The 26,884-nt window shown below is 41.6% G+C and overlaps 1 protein-coding gene across 5 annotated transcripts in view; it reads left to right on the top strand.

Moving 5' to 3' along the window:
- The window catches only part of slc4a11 (solute carrier family 4 member 11), a 103,035-nt gene that overhangs the window by 36,717 nt on the left and 39,434 nt on the right, over positions 1 to 26,884 (top strand). For 3 of the 5 annotated variants that reach the window (XM_058614706.1, XM_058614709.1, XM_058614708.1), the window contains exons 2-3: positions 14,156 to 14,206; positions 19,616 to 19,732. In XM_058614706.1, the coding sequence (XP_058470689.1) occupies positions 14,156 to 14,206; positions 19,616 to 19,732 (168 nt within the window). The remainder of the gene's footprint in view (positions 1 to 14,155; positions 14,207 to 19,615; positions 19,733 to 26,884) is intronic. The other 2 variants (XM_058614711.1, XM_058614710.1) reach the window with 1 other exon arrangement.

Genomic DNA, 26,884 nt, shown 5'->3' with positions numbered 1-26,884 from the left:
CATGTTTTCAAAAAAGATAGATTCACAACAAACATGCATCATAGCGTAGTAGACAAACAGCTACGCTATTTCTTTGAAGATAGCGCTCTTACTCGTGGTCATGAGGGGTTGAACACTCTCCTCCCTTATGTGGGTGGAGCTAACAGGTGTTTCTTTAGGTTTGTTCGCCACGAAACATTTCCACAGGCTGCTTTTCAGTTGCTCTCGAGGACATTTTAGCTGTTACAGCAAAACAATTTTCTGATGGACAAAGAGGCCATTCAAAGTGGATCTGCCCAGTCAGTCAAGACAGTCTGTTGTGCTCCCAGGCTGTATAGTTTGAACTTTGAAGTTTTTCCACCCCTCCCAAGTTTGAATGGATTTCTGAACTTTGGCTTAAAAGTGACCATCAATGCCAACTGGAGACATCCTCTCTGGTCCAAAAACATTTTAAACCCCCGTTTAAACAGGTTATTTCTTTGACCAGTGGGAGTGAGGTATTTGAGAATGACAGTGTAAAGAAAAGCAGCGACAACCAAAAAAAAAGAGGATGGTGAACAAGAAAAGATGTGGGGATGTTCAATCACACAAAATAACAGATAGGGAGAGGACAGATAAAAGAAAAAGAAGAGGGGAGGGAATAATGAAATGCCGTAGTGGAGGTGGGGGTGTAAATTGGTGCATGTTGCTCTGCTAACCTCAGTCACGATGCCTTGTCTGGTCAGGCAGCAGCCGGGCCCTCGATTCATCCGTGAACTGACTCACTCTAACTATCAATCCCTGTCAGGTGAAAAGAGCCGAGGATTACTGCAGAGCTCTTCACACCAAACCAGCGCTCTGACATTCACGCAGAGGAAATTTAACAAAATTGTTGAATTGTGCTTTTTTTGGACAAATTAAAATGAGAAAATGATTCACAGGGAATTAGACCGGAGTGTTCTGCTCTGCACCGCTCTGTCTCGTCTTTGTTACAAAGCCCGCTGTCAGTCATGGTGTGAAATATTGTCGTAGCATATCAGGTGTTGCATTCCTGAGAAAAGGTTGAAAAGTGGAATCTGTTTGCAGTCTGGTTGTAACTGGTTTGATCAAGGTTGTCACGTCCAACTCTTGATTTGCAGCTTCTTTTTGCAGCCTGAAGCAACTGTTTTATCTCATTATCTCTGACAAATGTACACATGCAAATTAAAAAAAAAAACAGCACGGCACACAGGTATGAACATTTTAATAAACAAATGAAGTATACCTATTGGTTAGGGCTGCTCCGATGTATAGGTTAAAGTAAGGTGGTAGGGTCCTATTTATATAATCTTATTTATATAAGATTATATACCTGTTGTTGTTGTTTGGTCCATAAAATCTGTCTTTCCCCAACCTCAAAATGATGACGTTCTCAAGTGTTTTTAAACAGTTTAATTCTTAGTTACAGTTTTCTGGCAGTTATTTACAATTGACTGCATGTTCAAATAGTGAATTAACAATTTCAATGAAGAAGAACAAAATGTTTTATTTAAAAAAACGTGTCTTATATTGTGAGAGGAAGCTGCACCAGTATGTCCTCATGTCTGGATTTAAATACAACCCATGGCCGACTAAACATTCCTGATGTTAGTGCTAATGTAGAGCACAAAAAAGAATATTGACATTTTTAATTTGAGTAGTTCCTTCACGACCGCCTCTGCTTCTCCTTGGTAACAGTGTTGTTGTCTCGCTGCAGCTCACTGTTCATTATATCGTTGAGTTTGAATAAGGATTTTTTTTTTGCCCATGTTTTTCAAGGAAAACACAAAAGGAGGGAAAAAGTATTAGTATTTTTATTTATTTGTTTGTCCTGAAGTTGTGACTCATTGTACTTCAAGGTCATTCAGATGGAAGCATCCATCAAATAAAGTGGTGTTTACCTTCAGCTGGAGGACAGAACAGCGCAGCGCAGTAAACACTCGTTCTCAGAAAATATGAATGAATTTGTCATCAGATCAGTTGATTTTGTGTCAGTCGGCCTAGCCATTAATTGACTAAATAATTGCACATTTTGCTGTGTGTGTGTGTGTGTGTGTGCTTTAAATACCGTTTGTGAAATCTAGAATGTTCTTCTTCGTCGTATTGACTTCTCCCGTTTGAAATGTGTCAGTGCTGGAAAGGTGAGAGCTCATTGATTTCGCTGTCCTGAAATTGAAATCGCAGACTTACGTCTCAACTCTCACCTTGCGGTTATTGTTGTTTGTGGTTTTTCGGCATAAATCAACGCCCAAATGTGTGTGTGTGTGTGTGTGTGTGTGTGGCTTTGTGACTAAATCAAAGTGGCCAACAGCAGAGAAAACGTGTGAATCTGATGATTGCGATGGAACACGAGTGTGACTTGATCAGGAATCAAGCCGAGACATGTTACTCCACACATTACATCATCCACTGAAAACGCTCACTGATGTGGTTGCCTGTGACGGCTCAGGGAATAAACCCCCACCCCCGTCCCCACCTCACTGAATGATAGGGTGGCTTCCCCACCTGAGCGTCCGCTCGGCCCATCATCCATTTTATTATTTAGGATGCTTATCCACGGCGAGATTTTAACAGAGCAGCCTCTTCATCACCAGCTCCTCGCGGTGAATCCCGGGCTGCCATGCTGTGGGTTTCCTTCAGCTGGTGATGGAAACGATAAGACTGCAAATGAACACAGTTACAGTTTGAACATTCTGGGGGCTGCGTTTACGCCGTACAGTGCAAGTGGATCAGTGCTGATTTTTTATTTTTTTTCCCTCCTCACACGTGGCCCAGATCAGATATGATAGATATGTGTTAGCACATGGAATCAAATATCCTCAGTTTGGTTTCAAGCCTCATTCATATGTGGAAATAAATCAGATATGTGCCTTGTGCGTCTGCCAAGTATTTCCCTGTCAAGGTGACTCGTACGTCCTTGGAAATTGTGCCGGTACGGGATACGCACAATTGTGTGGAATTAGATGTGTGTCAAGAAGCAAAAAAATATCAATTTAAATCATTCAAAAATATGGTATTTTATTGTTTTAAAATGCACTCGTTCTTTGCACTCCCTGATTTGTTCTTTCCACGTGGAACTCGTTCCCCGTCGACATCCGACAAATTAGGCAGTGCAGAGAACAAGTGTATTTTCAAACAATAAAACACAATATTTGATTAAATCAATATATGTTTTGCTTCTTAAAAAGTGTTGTTTGCTTTGTGAAAATCAAAATTCCATACAACTGCATGGTGGGACAGTGGTGAGCACTGTTGCCTCAAAGCAAGAAGATTCCAAGTTTGAACCCCAGTAAAAGCGTACGTCTCGGTTCGCTTCAAGGGAACCAAATGCAGGAAGCGGACTACAACGCAGGGCATTGTGGGTAAACACAACCAAAACATACACGCATGTATAACGATAGTTACCAGTTCAGTTTCTATCAACTGGAGTTAATGAAATGTTAATGAATGTAAATTGTCTCGCTTCAGTCCTGAGAAAACAACATGCACGGACACGTGTGTTGGTTTAGACTCCAGTGTGCCCCCGTGGCTATTGGGAAATTCCATGCGAACATATACTGTAAAAGTGCCCTTTTACAATGTGTGTGAAATTAGCTCTGCCGACTGAAGTTCTTGAAACAATTTCTTGGGAATAAAAGGGAGACAAATAAAGGCCAAATGTGGGCCTGCTGTTTGAATTCGAGTATACGAGCAAACGGAGCAGGAGGAATTCCCTTTTTCCGCTCAGGATCCCTCAGTGACCACAGCTCCAGAGAGGAGGGTTGCCAGGACAGCCTGTGGGCACAATTAGCCAACAAAAGGCCCAGCCTCGTCCTTGGTGCCGGCCCAGCCGTCGTAGATTCCCCTACAAACGCAGCAGGGGCACCTTTTAATCTCTTGCCCTCTTCACTTCAGACTCTTAGCCTCACCTCTCCTGTAAATTCCACGGTCGGTCCCTCCTGGGGCGTCTGGCATGTGTTTAGCCTGTACCTGCAGTAGATTAGCCTGCACGGAGAGGCAGGTTGAATCAGTTTCAACCTGACTGCTTTACACATACTCAAAGGGTCATATAAGTTGACTTTCTGTTGACTTGGAGTTATTAAATCCACATCAAAACATTTTTTTTTGATGCAGTTAATGTCAAAGTCTGTACTGGGTTAGAGTAATGGCTGATTCTTACCCATAAAGTTTGCTACAAAGGCATGTAGGACGTGTAAGGACCCTTCTTAGGTGGTTAGATAACTGCAGCCCTCAGGCAGGAGTCTCCATGGACTGTGTGGTTTGCAGATGATAGTGTAGTCTGTAGCGAGAGTAGGGGACAGGTGGAAGAGAGACTGGAGAGGCGGAGGGTTGTGCTGGAGAGAGGACGAAGTAGAAGCAAGAATTACCTGTCTGTGGATGACTGTTTGGTGAAGATGCAAGGAGTGGAGTTCCGGATCATCTTCAAGCTTCTCCTCTCCATTCACTCCTCCACTTGCACCATCCCTCCCGGGAACCTGCGTGTCTGCTGACCTCGGTCTACTCTCTGTCCCCTGCACCTGCAGGCAGACCTTTGGCGACGGGGCTTTCGGTGTCGCTGCTCCAACCCACTGGAGCTCACTCCCTCTTGCTGTTTGCCAGGCACCAACTCTGGAGTCGTTTAAATCTATATTGAAGCGACACTCTGTGATACCTGGGCCACACGACGGTAGTGAGACCTGCTATGATGTAAGGCTTGGAGGCAGTGGCACTGTCTAAAAGGCAGGAGCCAGGGTTGGTGGAAGATGCTGAGATTTCCGTTGGGAGGGACCAGGATGGACAGGATTAGAAATGGTTTGGAGATGAAGTAAGGTTCAGATGGTCACTTGCAGATTATATTGGACAAAGGTGGAGCTGCTGGGCAGGAGGGAAAAGACCACAGAGAAGGTTCATGGATGTTGTGAGGGGTAGGGTGAGATATAACTGCAGCCCTCAAACGAGACACAATACGATACTTTGATCTAGTCCTTTATTGATCTCCTCAAGACCCTTCAGGCAATATGTTGGGCAACTCGTCTCTTCACCTGCTTTTTTCATAAGAAATGAAGATGGTGGATACTGTCTTACTTACTGTCAGTCGTCAGTGGAGCAGGTTTTCTCTGGCCTTATCCTCCTCTTTCAACTCTTTGATGTTAATGCTAACAGTGCTCAGCTGATTCAGTGGGAAAAAAGTGAAAAGATACTGGTAATCATGGCATGTTGTGAAAGCTCCTTATTTTAATAACAGGCTGTGATTAAGTATTAAGAGATGAACCCGGCACTCAAATATCCTCAACCTCACTCACTTTCCTATTGTGTAAATGTTGCAAGACGTCAAGATATAATGTCACCTTAAGCGATGCAGGCTACAATTATACACCATGATACTGTTACCAAAACAGACACGTGTGTTTTCTTTATGAAATTAAAGGATTAATGTGGCTCAAGTAGGTAAATTGAACTCTTAAGGGGATTAGAGGTGATAGCTGATATGAAAGCCTCACAGTGTACTTCTCTTTTTTAAAAAGACACTTTCAGATTGTGCCACCCTGTGCACTAGGGTTGTGTTTGTTTCTGTGGTCAACGAATTGAAAAGGACACTGCAGTTTTTTTGTTTTCAAATATGTGGTTTGTCTTCAAATGTGTCACGGATGCCCCGGAAAATGTTGCGTTAGAAAATGACAACACAATTTCTAAGTTCTCCGGAAAAAGTCATTGAACTTAAAGCGTTTGTTTTTAGTCCTAATCAAATAGTGTTGCTTAAGTCGTTTTTTTTAAGTCGATTTGGGCAAAAATATCCAATTGCCATATATTGAGGTTGCAATTTGTTATCGATACAACTTCGGAGACTTCATCAAAAGATGACTAAATGTGACTTAACGTAACTGTAATTTGCTGTGTTGTTTTAAATTGTGAAAATAGTAGATTTTTCACCCCTAAATGTGTGATATTTTACTTTGACCATTTATTTTATGACATTTTCTGCCGTCATAGAGCTGGTTGCTAAATAGTCTTGGTAACTTCCGCACATACTGACTGTAGAACATCTGTCAGGTGGTTTGCATTAATGTTGGGACTGTTTTTAATTCCATTTTTGACTGAATGTATATTTATTGCGCTGCAGTGACTGGTTGCGTTTGTGTTTTACTGTGTGTGGCATTCATTGCACCGCGTCTGGAGGTTTGCTTGTGATTGGTTCGTTTAAGTTACATGAGATACTTAAATACTTAAAAACATTTAAGTTAATTCTTCCCAACACATCCCAAGGTAGCATCGTTAGGCCCTGACATAACTGAAGCCTGAAACACGGCCTGTGTTTATGATCATTTCTCTCCTCTCACAGAGAAAACAGCATTTTACAGTTCCTCGCGGAGAATTCTCACTCGGTTTTTGTTTACTGCAACAAGCTGCTCGTAAACAGTTTTTCTCCCTCCACACGAGTGTGTGTCATGTCAGGTAGAGGCAGAGGCGGAGTTTCCTGCGGTGTCGAGCTGTAATGGCGCTGTGACTTTGTGAGAGCGAGACAGAGGGACACCGAGGGGGAGAATTCCTATTAAACGTGGGCACATTCACTCGTCTCCGAGGCTGCGTCGCCGTTTTTTAACCCACAATATGTATCGCAGAAAGGTTTTCTATATGAAGACACGTTTTCTTTTCTATTTTGAGAACGCAGGGATCATAAAAGGTGAATTCGGAGCATAAAGAAGGGTCGACTGGTCTTTGATTCGTAGCCCACATAAGGTTTTGTTGTTGTTGTTGTTGTTTTACCAGAGACAGAAATGGTAGGAGCATCTCGGGTAACGTTCTCTCTGCTGTCAAACAGCTGTTACTCGCCGTGTCACTCGTCCTCAAACTGATGCAAAAACCACAATCGATGGCGCGGCGGCAACAACAAGCATCTGTTGTTGTTGTTGTTTTTTTCCCCTCATATCTTTGAGTTTAAAAAAGGAGATTGTCATGTGGCATACGTACACACTGACACCACATCAAGCAGTCCTGCTCGCGTGTTTGTGAAACTGACAGACATTTCCCTCATGTGTGTCATGAAAGCGCCCGGCAATCACGCGGCAGATCAGTCAAGACGACGGCACGGTGTGATGTGCGATACCACCTCTGACTTCCTGCTTCTAAGAAGACAGCTTCCCCTTCCCCGTCTCTGTTTCTGTGCGGTGCCCTCTTGTTTGCATTCATTTCATTATGTTTAAGTATAAATACTGTACTGTGTGTACTGCAGTGAACAGTCAATTCAAACATGGCCTTATCTGCATTAATAACATAATAAGTGTCCACTCCACCCCGACTCCTTTAAATAGCACAGTTTAAAAGGAAAAAACAGTGAAGTACATTCACGGTTCAGCAGCCGTCATTACACGTGACCACGACATCAGCACAGATATTATTCTGCCTCTGTTTGTTCTTTGTGAACATAAAAAGATGTTTCTAATTAGAGGCTCGATATTTGCCTATTTAATAATCAGCCTTGGCCAGAAACTCGGTAAAGTCACTGGAACTTTATTTTTCTTGTCAGCTTCCCTTCCCCCTCCTCCTCCTCCTCTCTCTCCTCTCTCCTACCCAAAGGCAGATATCCGTACACTCTGCTGCGCGCGGTTCTCTTGGCAAACGCTCGCACACTGTGTTCCTGTTGGGTTTCTCTGTGATAACTGTAAAGTCTAAAGTGCCTCGAGATAATGTATGTTATGAATCGGCACTTGGATAACCATACTTTTGTATAGTTTTCACATTATTTTTTTATTGAAAATACTGCAGTGCGGACATAAAGTGTAGTTTTGAGGGATGTATCATGAGTGCTTTTTTTTATTATTATATTTTATCATTAAAAAGTCAAATTTGACCAGATTTGACCAAATATATGGGCCTCTTGTCCCGATTTCTAACAATCGGCCATAGAAAAACCTGTATTGATGTGAAAACTGGTTCCCTCAGGCCCGACTGAGGGAGCGTTTGTGTGTATACAGCAGCAGAGCAGGGGTGGGCGGAGACAAGAAGCGTCACATATGATATTTTCACTGGACGCTTCTTTGCTCGTTTGTCTTTACAGGTCAATGTTGCTGTTGCTTCTGTCTTTAAATGAAATAAATCACTACACTTTTATAATGAATTTACTCGAGGTATTTTCAAGGCCTCCTCCAGCTATAAGCACTTGTTTCATTTCAGTTTGCTGTTTTGAAATTGAAAAAGAGTTTGTAAGGGAATGAATTCATGCTGTCACGCGTGCAGTGTAATGTGTGCGTGTTGCAGCGCGGGGGCCAGGTGTCCCCGTTACCTCGGCGTCCTCATTGACTCGTTGGCGTGTCAGTTGTGTCTCAGCGGGTGCAGTTTAAGTGAATCCGCTTGTGTCTCGCTGCACAATAACCTTCACGACTGCTAATGAACCTGTCTGTGAACGAACCATCAGAGCGTGAAGTATGTAAAAGCCCGGTAATCAGCGCCGCCTGACAATGATCTGCCACAGCGGGCCACGGGCAACAGCGCATCGCCCCTCGTCAACAAGACGAACAATGTGTGTGAAAAAAAACGAAAACAAACAAAAAAAAAAAAATCACTCTTGAATTGAGAACAAAGCCTTTTATTTGGTCGTAAATTGGAACTTGTGTTTGGCTGCGGAGTGAAATTCCGACAGAATTGTCATTGATCCTGTAAAGCTGTAACACAGGAGAAGCTGAAATCTCTTTAAATCTCTTCTCTGCGTCCGTCGGTGGCGGCAAAACATGATGCTGCTCCTGCTGAGCACAGCAATCACAGTGAGATCCACTTCAGAGGATGGATATGTGGCTTCAACTGTCTTCTTATAGTACTTTAATAATAATGATACATTTACTTAGATAGATAGATAGATAGATAGATAGATAGATAGATAGATAGATAGATTTCAAACACGTCACATGTTTGAAAAGGCAGAAGTATAAACTTATATGTACCTACCCCCATTCCTATTACACACAACTCACTTTATAGACGACTTTATCCCATCACCAAATATTGACATATTTACACAGTATTTTATGCAAAGTTCAATGTGCAATGTTCTCAGCGCAACACAACAATAACACCTGGCTTTAAACACACAACCATTTAATTCACCTCTTAGACTTTCCCATAATTTAACTTTTCAAGCTTTAGCACAAAGCACTTTCCAGATTATAAGAAGGAGAAAAATAGGGGAATCCTTTTCAGAAAAGTCAATGTCAATGTCAATAACTAACCATAATTAACAATAATTAAAAATGACTGTCCATTTTTTTTGTTTTATAGTTTTATTTTGGTTGATTTTAAAGTTTCATTTGGGTTTTGTAAACTTTGTATTGCTGTGTGAGGCTGGAGGAGTCGTGAAGTAGCAATACTGCTCCATGCGTCACTTGTTTTACTGTTTTAAATAAATGTATCTTATATAATAAATGAATATTTTCTGGGTTCTTTGCTCCATATGACAAAGAAATCATTTGTTGGCGTTTTATGGACCAAACATGCACGATATCATCAGCACAATATTGGTATCGGCCGAGATTGCCTTTAAAAAGGTATTATTGGATATCAGCAAACACGTACTAAACAAGTACTAAAACAGACAGTTGAATAGGCTGCTACCTTTTTTTTTATTATTATTTATACTACTTTATCTTTGCTTATTTTGCACAATGAAGAAAATTGACATTTACATCTGCTGTCACTACAGAAGCTCGGCAGTTGGGGTGTGGAGAAAAATGTCTACATATCAGTATCCGTTATTGGCCCAAACACCCCTGATATATCAAAAAGTCTAATATTGTGCATCCCCACGTTGATGAAGATAACCATTAGTTGGAGCCCTACTATATATACACTTGGTGTTTGAATCAGGCTTTGGGCTCTCGGCCCCTTTATCTCTAGTGACGGACTCCATCTTAACTCTTTTGGACGATGCTATGCTTCCAATTTTCGGGCAACAGTTTGAGGAAGGTCCTTTTCTGTTATTCCCACAAAGCAAGGACTGCGCCACAATATGGTCGTGGTCTACTGAAGTGTTTGTGCCGTGAAAGAAATACTGTAGGTTTCATGGAAGTAAACAGGTTTCATAACAGGGACGTCATTTATCTGTGAGCTGTGTAGGAAGGTGTTGCAGCCGAGGACACGTTTGTGTGTAAACATGGCAGCGCATATGAAAGGGAACTGATCTATGGAATAGATAGAATAGGTATGGTCATTCCTCAGAAACAAAGTGAAGATGCTTTAAAAAGCCGTTTCACAGACTGACCACAGTTTTGTTTCACTTTAATTATTGAAAGACTATGAAAGAAAATGCAATTAAAAGTTGAAAAAATAATAATCTTAGCTGTGACAAACTATAATACAACAATGAAACTCAAATCAGATGCACTTTGTTTTCTTGATCGATTTTTAGGACTTATTCGATAAGTCAATTATTCATAGTTTTTTTTTAATCATTAAAACAAGTTTTTTAATTTCTCAGCTTCTTCAATGTGAATATTTTCTGGTTTCTTTGCTCCATTTGACAAAGAAATCATTAAAACTGGAAAACATCGTTATTTCCAGGTTTCTGCCATTTTATTATGGACCAAACAAATACTCGATTAACCGACAATATAATCGAAAGATGAATAGATTATGAAAATAATCGTTAGTTGCAGCTCTAATAACCAGGGGGGAGAATAAGACAAGGTCAGTGGTTAGCTTAGCTTAGCTTAGCTTAGCACAGAGACTGGAAACAGAGGGAAAATGTGCATTCTGCAAATACAATTTGATTAGTTTCATCTTTACGAAACAAGGCGTAAAAAAGGGAGATGATTTGTTGGCTGGTGATAGAGAGGTGAAAGTGGGAAAGTCCGTGCCAAGAAAAATAGCTCAGGCCCTTAACCTCCGATTCCTTTTACTGTGTGGCTTTTTGAGCAGGCTAAACAAATAACAGTGAAAGTGTTCGGTAATGAGCTTTTTAATGGTGCTGAACAAGAGCGTCGGTGGCTTCCCGTCTTTATTTCCAGTCTTTGTGCTCCTGGTAGCATTTTAATGAGAGCCTAAGTCACCTGATGAAACTATGTCCGTTCCCCGCTACGTCAACTTATTTCTCATGTAGAAATGTTATATTCCACAGGGAAGAGTCGAGTTGGGTTTGTTTCCAAATGCATGACTTTTAAGTCGCTGTCTCGTCAGATTAAACAGACCATGAGACATTGTGTGCAAATCAAGTTATTTAAGGGTCCAGGAGGAACTGGGCTAGTTCTGACTCATGATGATGAAGCTCCTTCAGTGCAGATATGTCAAGTCTAAAATAACGTACTTCTCCCCTCGGGTGAAGTCTGTGAATTTGAAAAGTAAATTCAAGGCCCTTGGAAGTTTGCCCGAATAGACAGGGGTCATTGAAAGTGCTGGACTGGGTGGCGTTTTGCACGTATGGCCCACGCTGTCACAAAATGTTAACGTTGTCCACCTCAGACACAAAGACATTTACGTAGACGTTGCGTGAAGGACATCCTGAACTCTTGCGTGAAGTAGGGTTTTCTCAGGAATCCGGAATGGGTCGAGTCGAGAGGTTGTTTCTCTCGACAGAACTTTCAGAGGACGGTGAGTTAAAATTCCAAACGGTAAAGACATTCTGACATTTAACAGAAAGGCTTTGTGTCTGTGCTTGTACAGATTTCTGTGTGTCCTTGTGACATTTCCCCCCCCCCTCCCCGCCGTCGCCATCGCGTGTCCCCGTCTCTATGATGTTAGCAGTCGAGTCAGGGAAATACCCGCAAGACATGTCGTCGATCTTTGGTTATAGGATGAATATGCAAACATATCGGATTAATGCTTAAGAAAAGCCTCAGTGAAGTCTGGGAGCACGACAGCCCCTCCTCACCCCATCCTTCTCTCCCTCCCTCCATCCCTCCCTCCCTTCAGCAGCACAATGTCTCAATAACCTTCAAAGTATCCCCGCTCCATATCTGCCTCGTCTCTCTGTGCCATCCGAATGCCGCACGCATCCACAAGGCCGCGTGACAAACACTCGGAATTGTTGTTCTCCGTATTCTCTCCCTTCTGCGAGTGCATTCTCCAGCGGGGGAACTCTTCACCAGATTAAGTCTAATTCCAAAAAACGAGAGATACCCACCATTTTGGGGAAATGCTCCACTCCACCATTGCAAAGCGATTACCTGCGTGGAGGCAAAGCTCCAAAAGTATGGATTATCACTGCGTGTATGAGAATAGTGAAGACCTTTGCTGATAAAGAAAAGAGTGTGCATTGCTTATAATCACTGCCTGTTAACATTATTTCAACCTAACGAGCATGAGAGCACTTTTCATCTCTCTGATGGGAATTCTCTTTTGTGCCCTCTGCTTGAACTACTCATTTTTTGGGGTTGTTTTTTTTTTAGCTTATTTGACAGTTTTCCCCCCAATTAGGAGGAAAAGATTCACTCGCCAAACCTTCGGTGTTGAAAATTGTTAACAAATGTCTTTTCGAGAAGTTGAGACTGAGACGCGCGGTGTAACAGATTAGATTTGCGAAATTCAAGGTCGTTCAAGGTGTTTTCCAGCCTCTTAAATTTAATTCTTCATTTAATTCCTTTTGAAGTTGAGGGTTTTATGTTCTGTGAGTGACATTTGTGGTGACTGAACCTACTTTGGTCAGATGAGGATTTGAGGAAATCTCTAATAATTTTGGGAGGATTTTTTCCTCTGTTTTAACTGGTTCAGACCGTTGTTTTCACAGTGTTTGTGTTGTTTAGACTACATTTTCTAGGTCATGTTTTGTTTAGACTCAAAAAGGTAGTCTAAATTAATGCTGGAATTCAGTGTGCTTGGGGAGGGTGGCAGGACATGGACAGATTTAAATGAATGCGGGTGATGAGTCAAGGATCAAGGTCAACAAATATGAAAATACACTGAAAATATGACACTTCTCTACTTTTTTCAGACTTGTTCTGCTTTAATTGGACAGAAGAATCCACAAAAACGGGTTCAAGAAACACTTTCTACCAGCTGCAATTCATTTGTCAATTGAACTGAATTGAATTTCTGCTGTTTGAGCTCACTTTCTCACTTTAGTTTGAATGAATCCACGATGCTTTCCTGTTTTCATTGTGCTATGAATGACAAATGCTATATTACTAGTTCCTCATTAATGAGTGCCTAAGTATTGATAAGCAATCAATATTAATGTCACGTTTATTGTTACTCTATTATCATTTTGCAATTCCCAGCTGTCCCCCAATGTTGTGCTGCATCGTTCGTCGCCGGAATTCTGGCCTCAAATGGTTAAATTTTGCAAAAAAACAACAACTGAAAAGCATCTTCTCATATCTGTCATATTTTACACTGAAAGTTGAAAGAGTAGTATCAGTAAGTATTGTATTGATAATCAGTAGTGATAAAATCCTAATGATACCCATCACTTTTTATCAATAAAATAGGAATCTTTTATCAGTATTACTGAAAAAAACAATTAAAGATACTCGTTTCTTAATATTTTGCTCAAAACGATTGAGTTTTATCAATAAGAATTGTATCGATAAGCAGTAAAGCGTGTCAGTGTCTGTGTTGAAAAAAGGTTTCATTCTTTCCTGTAACAGTGCAGGAGCAAATGTTCGGGACTATTTTCTCTTCACGTGTAGTCTTACTCTTTCAGTGGGCGAGTGAGGTGTTTTTTTTTGGTTTTTTTCGACGGCAGGACTGTCTATTGTGAGACTGACTCACAATAATAAATTACACAGTGTTTGTTCATTGCAATAAAGGAGCATGTCTCCCCGCGCAGTGGAGTGACTCACTGATGTGTTTGTAATAGTTTCTGCGGGCTCTGTAATAGTGATCTATCTCAGGCTCCACATTTCACAGAAAAGGATCAATCCATGGTCGGTTTTGCTCTTTCCGTGAAATTTATTTACAGGAGGATCAAATATAGAAGAATCACATGACATGAAGCACCTTCCTGTCTTTAGCAGCGGCTGTTTTCACGGTGTTATTCAGCGTCATGTGTCCGTGTGGCCACTGGGATAACTGATTATACAAGGTTGTTATCATTTAACGCACGTCTTTTCCACTTAAAAACACGGGCGATAAATTACCGGCATGGGTTTCATATTTCCATTTAAAGGCATGTCTACCGTTGTGATATTTATGTCATTTAAATATGCATTTTCAGCGCCCTGCTGTTATTGTTGTCCTCAGTCCCCTCACTGATTATTGTCTTGTCTCTCTCCCGCAGAGGCGCCTCCCTCTGGGATGTCCAAGAATGGATACTTCTTTCAAGAAATGGGTGAGTCTGAGTCACTAGCGGGAAACGCCGAAGAGTAAATACATTTAAATGAGACAGGATTTCTATAAACGTTGTTTATTTTTCTTCTCCCTGTTACCACAACATGGCAGCACCAGCAAGCTTTCAGTCACGTGTGTTTGAAGAAGCGATGACGTTTGCCAGGTTTCTTGAATGCATCTTGAAGCTGCTCCTCTAGACAATATAAAAATGATCCTGACCAAGAACATTGTGATTCACAATATTATATTGTTTGTTTGTTTTTTTTAAATTCTTAAACCTAAACTTGCGCTGGGCAGAAATATCGCAGACAGGAGACTTTTTTTTTTTTGGTGATAGATAATAAATTATGTACGATCAGAGTAAGTCATGCAGCTCAACATTGTGGTGCATTAAAAAAATGTATCGCAAGGACTGCAGGATTTTTTTCCCATTTCACGATTATCACGATAAACGAAATTCACCAAGATGATTTTAATAGTATTTTTTATTTAACATCTCTATACACTATATGGACAAAAACATTAGGCCACATCTCTCAAGTCATTGAATCTGTTGTTTTGTTTAACGCCATTGCCACTGGGAATGGGACGGTATGAGGTTCTGAAGGTACGATCACTTGAATTCACCTGGTATGTTTGTTGTAGATTGAAATTCGCATCTGAATTGCTGATATTTTGCACAAACACTAATGGAGGATGCAGCTCAAGGGCACATCAGCCCTGACCCTGTCCTGGGATTTGAACTTGCATCCCTCAGATTACAAGCTCAATTCCCTTCTCAATACTTTGACTTGTTAATACAGGCTGTCTTCACAGACATTTGTGAAAGAGTTGGGTCGTCCTAAAGATTTCACTGAATCCAGAGCCTGATCCTGTAATAGGATGCTACCTTTTCAACAAGTCAGTATGGAATGGTTTAATCCACTCTGCCTCTGGACTGTGGAGCTGTGGAAACGTTCTCTGTGGAGCGATGAATCAAGCTTCCCAGTCTGGGTCGACAAATGCCAGGAGAACCTCCTCCTCCACCAACCGTGATGATTGGTGGAGATGGGACTATGGTATGAGGTTTTTTTTTCTCATGTTGGCCTCGGCCCGTTACTTCCAGTGAAGGGAAAACTTAATTCAGGTTACCAAGATGTTTTGGACAATTCTATGCTTCCAACTTTGTGGGGAACAATGTGGGGAACTCCCCCTCTCTGTTCCAGCATGACTGCGCTCAAGTACAAAAAGCAAAGTCCATAAAATAATGGGTGGGAAAGAAGTTGACTGGCCTGGACAGAGTCCTGACCTCAAAGCCATCCAACATCTTCAAGATGAATGGGAATGGAGTTTGCCATCAGGCCACAAGGGATAGGGCAAGATGGACAATGTGGTGACCCTGAAAGAATAAGAGTGTCTGACCTCACAAATGCTCTAATGCAGAGATTCCCAAAGACAGGGTTGGGGCCCACAAATGGGTCAGAGCAGACTGTAGTTGGGTCCTCCAACAAATTTTGCAGAAAATTCAAAAAAAGACTGACCAAGATCCCAAGGACAATCACTTGTCCAGATGCCATGGACCAAGCGGCTCTTACAAGTTGCCATCCCATCTTAAGCCGTGTCAGCACATTTGGTCCTTGAATTTGAAGGAATTGGTCCTGGAAATTCCTTGAAAATTCCTTGAATTTGATGTCAACCAAGGTGTGGGAACACTGTCAAAGTAGTTTTTTACAGAGATGGCTTTAAATGATGTAAATTTGGGTCACGATAGTTTGACATCTTTAAGAAGTGGGTGCTCATTTGGAAAATCTCCTCAGGCACACCTTCTAGCATTCCCATGCTAATGCTATTTCAGCTAACATACCAGAAAACCTGTATCCTGTGGGGAATTACACATACTGGGGGATCTGTGTGCAACAGGTGTAAACAGGAAGTCTCTCCTCTGCAGTCGTTTGCTGGGTTTTAGAAAGTGCTACTAACAAGAAACATACAACAAACGAAGGCAAGTGTTAGCATTACGTTTCATACACAGCTGATAGTTGTGGATCGCTGCATCAATGGTTCAGAATAAAAGCAGCCTTTGAGATTTCAGGCTAACTTGAGCCAACAGCCTTTTCAAACCTCTGTTTTAGTGGCTCTGAAATGCATTTTAAATTAAAAGCAAAGTAAAGGTGAACTTAAAGTCTTCTGTCACAGGGGCCACATTTACCCAAACGCTGGAAACAGAATCTGAGGAGGTGCAGAAGTCTCGTCTTCATCTGTAGTGACAAATACAGTATACTTAACCTACCCCAGCTTTAATGTTTAACCTTAGCCAGTTCCCCCACAATGCCAAACAAAGCACGATTATTTTATTTTTATTTAAATGCGGGCGGTAAAATGTGTGTATTTTTTTTTACAGTGTTTTGACTCAAAGATAAGAGCAGCAGCAGCAGCAGCAGCAGCAGAAGAGCTGAAAATAAAAACTCTCCCCAGCTCTCACACCCCAGTGCATTTAGATATAAATAATGAACTTTGCTCAGACTGTTATGATAACGGCAGCTTCATTACCTTCAAGCCAAGAAGAGGCGTCCAATTAGTATGTGCAGCACAAGCGGCCGGGACAGAATATGCTTGCATTGGATCTTCCTGTGCCAATTATTTCCCCCTCCTGTAACACACCAATTCACTCCCAGGATTCACAGAAGGCCCCCCCCCGCTGAGCCTGTACATAACCACGGTTATTAGGCGATCCTTTATCAGGGTATAAATGCAATTACATTGCTGTTGAGAAGTCAGCATAATCCGCCACTGTCATCTGAGAGGTTTGTTAGTAAAAGTTGGGTCTCGTCGTCGAAATCCTCGTCCAAGTCTCCGGGGGGAACAAAGGTTGACATGAAAAATAATAAGTCTTCATGTTGAGCCGCTTTAGCCGCGTCCTCCGTGTCACAGTGCCCTAAGTGAACATGTTGGACGGACAGTTGAATGGTGGAATGAACGTAATGACATGTAATGTTTTGTCTACAAACCAAAATGATCCAGTTTTAATGATTTCTCTGTTACATGGAGCAACGTAACCAGAAAATATTCACATTGAAGAAGCTGAAAAATCATAGAACTTGTTTCAATGACTTTAAAAAAAAACACTTAATCCGATGAATTTGTTATTAAAATAGTTAACTTTATTGCCATTCTTGTGATCCTATGTTTACTCGATCCGGTTAACTTTCACTAATCTGAATTAGTCAACAAATAAGATGATAGCACGATCTACAGAGTAGTTAAATGTTGATTAATAACACGGCAAACATAGTATTTATTCCTCTAACTTGTTTCCAATGGATATCAAAATAAAGTGTTACCCTTAATTCTCTATATTTTATTTAGAATCTGTTTGTTTGTTTTAAGCCAGCAGGAAAGTGGAACCGGTAAACCGCTCACTCTGCTGCGCCAAAGTCCATAGAGAAAACCAGCAATTTTACGTCACGCCACACAACAGTTGTTAATCCACTGCTGCCTCCATCAGTGAGTTCAAATGTCTTATCTAGTGAGTCAGGGCTGCAGTAGACCCGACGGCTCCTGTGTCCTTGTGAGCTAAAAACACTGATTTTCTCAATGGGCTTTGGTGCAGGAGAATAAACTCGCTGGAAAAGTCTGTCTAAAGTATCCCACATTTGAGCAGACATAGATTTTAATAGGTGTGCCTCTTGTTAAGTGGCAATCTGTTTTCCTTTCTGTCCCTGCTGGCAGCCATGTTGTCAGGGAGAGCGAGTGTAATCTGATTAACCTCTAAGTAATTAAATGCACCTCCTCACTTTTTTTTTCCCCGCCTTACTACGTACACAACTCCAACAAAAAAAAAACCCGAAGCATGATTTGTTGCAGAATGACATTCAGTCAAAATGTAAATGAAGGTAGATGCATCATGGAGTAAATTGAGCACAAACGCAGAAGTGAAAAACATCTGTAACGATGTGATTCAGTACGTCGCGGCTCGTACTGAATCACGTCTCCCCCTCTCTCTCTCTCTCTCTCTCTCGCCGACATCACGGAAACGCATCAATCATTCAGTGTTTTCTTATTGAACAACCTCATCCGTCGGCCGCGCCGTTCTCCTCTCCACACACCGAGCGTTTGTTTTTACTGGTCACAGTCACAGCCGGGGGAAGCTGGGCTTCTCGCGCAGCTCGGCTCAATTTAAATGCCACAGAGCTGACTCACTGTATTCAAATGAGATCATTAAAGGAAAGGAAGAGATTGTTATTTGTTATTTTTAATGAAGCCGCCTTAAATCTAAACCTAGAATTTCCCTTAAAGATGTTTGATCGGTTTCGGCAGAATAGAATAAATGCAACTTTCTTTCGGAGTTAAAAGCGGCCCACCGGTTTTCCAGCTCGGCCGCCGCCGCCGCCGCTCTTCTCCAAGGTGATTTGAAAGTCAGAGTCAGCCGGTGCGAGTCTGAGGCGCAGAGGTGACGACACAGAGGGGTTCACATAATGTCAAGTGCCGAGGGATGATCCTGACGCAAGACAAACCGAACGGACTGAAATTGAGGGGGAATAAGGTCAGCAGATAAGGAAACGGCGCGGTTGTGAGATATTGTTTCTCTCGTCGCATCACGCCGATCGCTGGACGGCGTTTGGAGCTGAGTCATACAAACAGGCTTCAGGCTGAGTGAAGAATTCTGACCATTTGAGGAAAGACTGAAAAAAAACATCCACCGACCACTTTTCTTTGACAGTCTGCGCCTTCATGATTGGGACAGGGCAGTTTAACATGTTTTTGTTTTTTAAATGTAAAATACAAAGATAAAAACTGACGATACATCAGTGGAGACGTTATCACAAAGCAAACATACACCTCACAACAATTACGTTCTAACTGATTTGAGTTGAGCCAGCATTTAGCGATGGTTTTAAATAGATCTGTCAGGGAAATGATGGAGAAACAAGGATGACTCATCCGTCACTTTTTTAATTAAATCAAAAATCGGTTGAATTTTATTAAAAATAACTCAAATTTACTCACTGATTTATTTAACCGTTTGTTGGATAGATATCGGGCCCATAATGTCGCACAAACCCGACATTAAATTATACAATAAACACAGACAAACAAACCCTAACCTGAAACTACTAAAACCAGCATTAACTTGAGGTTTTTAAACGCCTTAAAACTCCTTCTTACGTCCAGAGCTGCTCAATTATGTAAAATAATAATAATAATCATGATTATGTTGCGTTAGAATTTGAAATCATGATTATTTCAAACGATTACTCATCGACTAAATGGAATTTATTGCGCGTATAAAAGTGGCTTTAACAAGACAAATAACACACGGACAAAAGGGAACACGCGCTGTCCGTCAGTTCATTCATTTTACATTTTAAAACGTGATATTGCTGCCGCTCAGCGAGGTCCAGGAGGTGACCCTGTGCTGTTGTGTCCCCAGAGCAGCGGGAGGTGGAGCAGGAGGAGGGCAGCGAGGGCCGAGAGGAGGGACAGGACTCGCCGATCGCCTGCGGAGATGACATCCACCTCTACGACAACCAGATCAGCCCTGGGCCAGGTCAGTACTCGGAGAAGGAGAGAGAGAGAGAAGGAGCGCACCGGGGGGTCGGGGGGTGTGGTGGGAGGAGGAGAGAATTAGGGCAACAGAAGGAGACTGAGGAGCGATGCTCGAGAGGTGAAGGGATAAAAAGAGAAATTTAACATGGTTTAAATGCTTAATGCACTTTTGGTAAATGACCATAGGAATAATACACAACTCCTTATATGGCCATCTTGGGTGTGACATCCTTCTTATGTGTTGTTAGTTATAAGTTATTATTCATTTTACATTAGAAGGATTACAGGATAAGAATTTTTATTTTAGTTTTTGTTCATGAAAACAAAAAAAGTGGACTTTGCACTGTTACGTATTTCCAAATGAACATGCAGTAAATTGTAAATAACTGCCAGATATTGGAAGTTATTCTGGAAAAATGGTCCTTTTATGGTTAAAATAAGCAAAAAAGAAAGGGCTAGGTAATGAAGTAGAATTACTAAATCAAAAATTTGGCCTCTTTATGATATCTGATCCAGGGATTTTGATTGATTTAGATGCCTTTCTGAGTATTCACTCAACATCTACTGTGTCATATAGTTCAGTCATTTGCATATATACGTATATATACATATACAGTACATATATATGTCATAACACGAGGGTTCTTCAAAGCGAGTGTGTGTCGGCCGTCCCGCTGAAAAAAATCCTCGTTTCTGTGGAGGTTCTTCCTCGCGCGGTCGGCGTCCCGATCCACAGGTGCGTGACTTGACAGACGGCTCCTCGGCTGCAGGTGCGGGCGATTTTGACCCCGTCGCCAGGAAAGCCGCGGGTCAACAGGTTACCGTCGCCATGGCGACAGTCACAGGTGCACCACATTTAGAGGAGAAGAGAGAGAGAGAGATGCCTGTTGCTTTTGAATGTGACAGGTGACCATGTCACTCGGGCTGATTGTCCATACATAGTAACACTTAAGGCGTCTGACAAGAGCTGGACGAGTGGTAGTGATGGTGGGGATCCAAAAATGATCCCCCACCCTACCTTTAAACATAATTTCACCTTGTCGAAGCCACTAAAGACAGTTTCACTTTATCGCCGACGAGGATTTTCCTTTATTACAGTTTTTAAGTGTCAAACCTTCAGTGGAATCACGAGAGGAGTTATTCATTTTGCATTATCCTGGGGGCTGTTGTGTAACTCGTCCACACCCACGCACTGAAGTCCTCGATATGACCACGACTCCTTTCATGCCAAAAAAACCCATCATTGCATTTAAACCCGTACCCCTGTTTTGATGATGCGACAGCAGATACAAACGCCAGTCATTAATTCAGACCACTGCCTTTACTTTACACTGTATTCCACTCACATAGCATAAGCCGGCCTATGGGAATCTACCGCGGTGCCTGGAATTCATTATGGCGCACTTTAAAATTCACATCACGCTACTGTTTGTTTACTTTTAAATGACATGCAGCCAGTGGATCAACTCACGCCGGTTAAAATGTTAACCAAGCTTAAAGTACGGATGCCTTGGTGTATGATACTGATACCAATATCACAGCCTGGACCGATATCAATCCATATCAATTTGACCTGACAGCGCCATTTCAAGCCAATTACAAAGACGTAATTCTACAACTTTACAACGATACAAACAACCATAAAGACTCACATTGTGTAAACATGTAAACACTGTTTTACACAGTGTTCAAACACAAGAAGAAGACGACAACAAAGATATTGACAATGAATGCGAGAGCAAGACAGAGGAAGTTGAGTCTTGTTTGTCCACACAGAAACGCAAGCGTGGCGCTTTGAGATTTCCCCACTCCGGAACCTAAAAATAGCATTTTTATTGCTCCCAAAACACCCGTTTAACGTGGATCGGATGAAAAACTTTGTCCTATCGTGCTCTCGTGGACTGTTTTCTGGTCACCATTGTCTCCAATTACTCTACTACACCATTTCCTGATACACACAAATGTAGCTTGCAATGCAGATATAGTAGCAGTAGATTCTACTTGCTCTCTTTCCGAATGATATGGACACAAATAGGTGCTGGATTGTACTGACAGAATTTGATCAGTACTTGTGGCGTTTTTCCATTATACAGTTCTGGCACGGTTCGGCTCTACTGGATTTTTTGGTTTGCTTTTCCATTCGTGATCGTACCTGGTACCGGGTGCTTTTATTTAGTGCTTGCTCTGACGAGGTCCCAGTTTTGTGCCGTTGAGGAGATACTACGAAGTCACGGGAAGACGACACGACTGATACCGAACTCTGTAATAAAGTAGTGCCTTTTCTACCAAAGCGTTCCTTACGCAGCTGTGATATGTTGAATTGTCTCCTCTCATCAGGCAAAGTTCTCGCCCGCAGGTGCAGAATGTTTTTCATGCCCAGCAGTGACTGTTCCCAGACTTTCTGTGCATTATTCATTGCGGGGCGAAGCAGAATATTGATGAGATGCTGTTTTGTTTTGATTCCAGTTTATTCCTCCCTCCGAGTGGAGCTGGCACAACACACGTTTAAAAAAAAACCAGCGTTGTTATCTGGTTTTTTATCTGTGTGCCCCGTTTCTGCTTTTAATTTATGTCACAAATGATTATCCCGCTCCGTTGTTCCACATCAGCGGCCTTGCCGTCGCAGTACGTCCACAGTATCAAATCAGTGCAAGACTCCGAACAGGACTTTTAATCACATCCTATCTGGCTAAATCAGCAGCGGTTTGGAAAAGCAAATAGCTTAGTGATTACATCAGACTCAGAGACAGCGGCTTCCACCTAAATCTAATTTCAAAAACATCTGTCACTTATAATTAATTTGTTTCTTTCCCTGTAGTTAACAGTGACTTCTTCCATGAGAAAATATGGACCCGCTGCGCTTTTATAAATTCTGCTCGTTTGCCAGCCGAGGTTTCTGAAAGACTATTCAGCGCTGACCTTTCTGAAAGTGTGCCTGTTGGATATTTAACGGCGCCGTACTAAAGATGTGTGTTGTAATGGCTTCCAACGTTGGGAGTTATTTAAAGAGCATTTTTGATTGAATGTCCCAAATATCATCTTAGAGCGGAGCGAGTCTTCTTTTTTTTAACCACAAGGCCGTCGCCACCCAGAGGGTAAAACGAAGATTTGTGTGTTTGAAATGCTGATGCTTCGTTCTTCTTCTTCTTCTTCCTGCTCTTAACTTCAGTGTGTTTTCCATTCAGCCCACTTCATAAATATTCTTTCAGTGTTTAGAAATGGGAAAACTTTCAATTTCACCTTGAGATTTTCTCTCAAGAAAACATGACTCAGCAGTAACACGAACATTACCTTGAGTCAGAAGAAAGGGGAAAATATGACATATAACATCACTAGTCACTTTATTAGGTACACTTAGCCAGAACTGATCGAATTCCTGACAGCATCCATCTTTGTCTTTCTTTGAAACGGTGTTGAATCCACTATGTGATGATTAATGGATTAGATTAATTGGTTTTGGTTTGTTGAACAAATCAAGCGTCAGCCATGTTGGCAGGAAAAAAATACAGTGAAAACAGACGGAGGTCGACTGATACGAGCTTTTCAACGGCTGACGATGACCGATAATTGATGCAGATTTGTTTTGGCCTATGTATTTACCTCCATCTGCGTAAATATAACTATTGACAACAAATAACATGAAAAAAAATCTCCATAACCAGCATTGAACAACACCAGTGGTCTCTTTCAATGGGTAATTAATAAAAGAAAACATAATAATACTTTGGGCAACATTAATCACCTTTCCGAGAACAAAAATGTGTCTAATTAAAAATAATAATAATAATCAGTCAATCTTTATTATTATTATTATGCTAAAAAAAATCTATCTTTAAAAACAGACATGTAAGATTATATACAGCCGCTGATACACAAGATTAATCCATGGCTAATTTAATCATCAACTATTTTCACAATCGACTCACTCCGTCTTAGTGTTTAATAATTATCTATATAACAAAGAAATCATTAAACCTGAATAAATATGGTTTGAGGACAAGACAATCATCATTATTCCGAGGTTTGGGAAAGACTGAGCAACATTTTTCGACATTTTCTGACATTTTAAGGACCAAACAAGTTCTTGATTCATCAAGAAAATAATTGATGGAGGAATTGATTATGAAAATAATCCTAAATTGCAGACCTTCTAGACTTTCTTGGGACATTGTCATTGCAGGACTGCCTTTGTTTTAGATGATACATGATCTGCAGGATGGCGTTGACGCTTAGAAACCAAAGCCCTAACTGAAACTGCTGAGCTATTAATGTTTTAATTGTAATGTTTTTTGTTTTTTTTTAATGTTCTGACACGATCTTTTCCGCTCTCCTCTCCTCAAAGCACTTTGTCATAAAACTGTCAGAAGGTTCCCCTTAAACAAAATTGATCACATGATGATTTTACAGCCAACGCTGGGCTCACATCCTCTTCAGTTCGATAAATTTGACTGAATACTAAATCTGGAAAAGTCAAGAGGAAAAAACAGCCGTCTCTCACGCTGGACATTTCAGGCTTTAGACTCTGAAGGACGTCACTTGACCTTGAGCAGCCAGAGTCGGGTTTTGTTGTATAAATACAAAAAGACAGACAGCAATGCAAATGAAATCTTTTTACCTCACCATTAAAAAGATTTCACTATTTATGCATAAAAAGTAAAATAAATAAATGTGTTGAGGCGTAATTCTTTGTTCCCAAACTCATTGACGAGGCAGTTTTATGGTAAGCAGACTTATTCTTTAGCGTTTTGCGTATTAATCATACAAAATACTTTCTCGGTTTGAAAAACAGCCTTACAATAAAATAAGCGCAGCTTGAGAAAATATTCGGCTGCTAAGATATTAACATATTTACAAGGACATTTGTTTGCTGAGGAAAAAGGGTTTTCCAACAAGTGGTGCTCTGAATTTAAAGTAAAAAAATCAGCGATAAAAAAGCTCCGCGTTCCGACAGCTCGTGAGGTTTCCGATGTTTGTCGGTGAATACATGGCCAACAGAATGCCAGCAGAGCGGGCTGAGAGCAGCTAATGTCCGAAATGTATAGCAATGCTGAACTTAAAAAGCCTCAGAACCCCTCTCAAATATGAAGAAAAAACCAACGGAAGCTAACAGCTAGGGGTGGGAATCACAGGGTGCCCCTTATGATACGATATGCAATACATGGACAATCATAACGTGGATTGAGCATCTCTTAATGTAGCTTTTTCCACCATTATCCATTATCCGCCATTCTTCGTAACTTCCACCCAAGTTTTCCCTCATTCATTTGAGCAGCGCCACTGTGAGGAGACACTGGCAGGGACTGTTTACTTTAGAGCGCCTTCATTTATTAAGTAAATAAATCGATATATTTTTGTCCTAGTGTATCGATTATCGTATTGCACGAGGAAGGACAACGATTTAGCACCAAATCGATATTTTGACCCACCCCTAGTGGACACTAGAGCTGTGAGTCTTTCAGAATCTCGCGATACGATCCGATTACAATTCCTCGGGTCATGGTTTCATTAAAAAAAAAAATTCATCACACATTGGCACACAATGCCGTCATTTATGAAACATACATCATTCTAATGTGATCTAGCTATTTTAACGCAAATATACACTGATACAAATGTACTTACCGAGTCTACCAGTAAACACACCTAAATTTAACTCACCGGACTGAATGTTACTTTCATTTTAAGACTGAAAAAGGCTTTAGAGAGAGAAAAGTATTATAAATTATATTATATTACATTTTTTCTGTCACAAACCAATTTTCGGTCTCAACAACATCCTTGAGAAGCAAACTCTGCCCAAGGACACTCCACTCTGCTCGGATACAAGATTTCTCCAATTACGTCGTAATTCAGCCGTCCATAGTCTCCACCCTGCGACCAGTAATGAGTAAAATAATCCAGCGCTCCACTCGTGAGATTATATAACACGTATATAATCAACACTTATAGAGGCACATTGATCAGATAAAGAAAAGGAGCAGGGGGGAAACAAGCCCTGTGTCACATTTTCAACTCCTCCTAATCCTAAACCCTGAAATTCTCCTGGATTACTTTACAGTATAGCGAGGCCATTAGAAGGAGGTGATCACCGGGGGATGAAGTAATCTTATATGAATATATGAATATCTGCTCGCGGCGGCGGCTATTAGAGCCGCGGCTTCCTCTCCTTCGCCCTGCGGGAGCGGATCAGCGCCGCCGTGAGCCCTTTTGATTGTGAGGCTTTTGATGAACCGGATCCACAGCACACGACACGTGTGTCTCCATCACGGGGAGGTGGAGGTTGGAGGACTCTCCCTTCTTCAGTCCCCCCCCTCCCCCGTGGAGGTTTGTATGACGGCAAGGTGAGGCGATTACAACCCCCCCGCCACCACCGCCGCACACGTCCCCTCCCTCCTCAGACTCAAGCATGTCCACTTGTGGCTGGATTATTGATATTGTGATCTCCCTGTGCTTTCCTCGGGCTTTTGCGGCTCGTTAAAGCTTTTTTTTTTTTTTTCTCCCCCGCTTGCTTTTTTTTCCTCATCGCCGGAGGGCGGAGTTAAACACTGATTGATTTCCAGACAGAGCCGACACAGTGCATCATGCGGCGCAGAGCAGGAAAGCCCATGGTAACCTAATAACGTCCTCCCCACAGTAAAGTGCGGTAACTGCGTTATGTAACGGTGGCGGCGGTTGGTTTTATGAGAGTCAGCAGGCCACTGGCTGCCTGCTGGTTGTGACACTGAAGTGTGATGAAGCCCAGGTTTGTGCCCCGTATTGGTTTCCACACATAAAAAGGTTTGTTCCCCCATTTTTCTCCAGCACTGGGGAAAATCCAGACCTTTGTACTTTATCTGCGCGCTGGCCTATGAAAGCCTTATCAGCACAGAACTTCCAATCCCTGTTCAACGAGAGCATTTAGAGACTCGCCTCTTGACATTTTCATCACTGTTGGAAAAGAAAAAGGGGGTCTGGGGCTTCTTTTCTTTTCTTTCCCAGGCTGAGCGCTTGTTATTTGTGATCTTTGTGTCAGAGTTTTCACCATCACTAATGAGGGCTCTGTTCGGTTAGATGATGATGCTTTTATATGCAAATGGTGAACATGAGAATAATTATCAGAGATTTGCTTTGACTGGTTGAAACTGAGAGTTTTACAAAAATAAAAGCAGCTTTA

Source organism: Solea solea, chromosome 18, assembly GCF_958295425.1.
Source record: "Solea solea chromosome 18, fSolSol10.1, whole genome shotgun sequence".
NCBI lineage: Eukaryota > Metazoa > Chordata > Actinopteri > Pleuronectiformes > Soleidae > Solea > Solea solea.
This window is presented reverse-complemented; position numbering and strand designations above follow the sequence as displayed.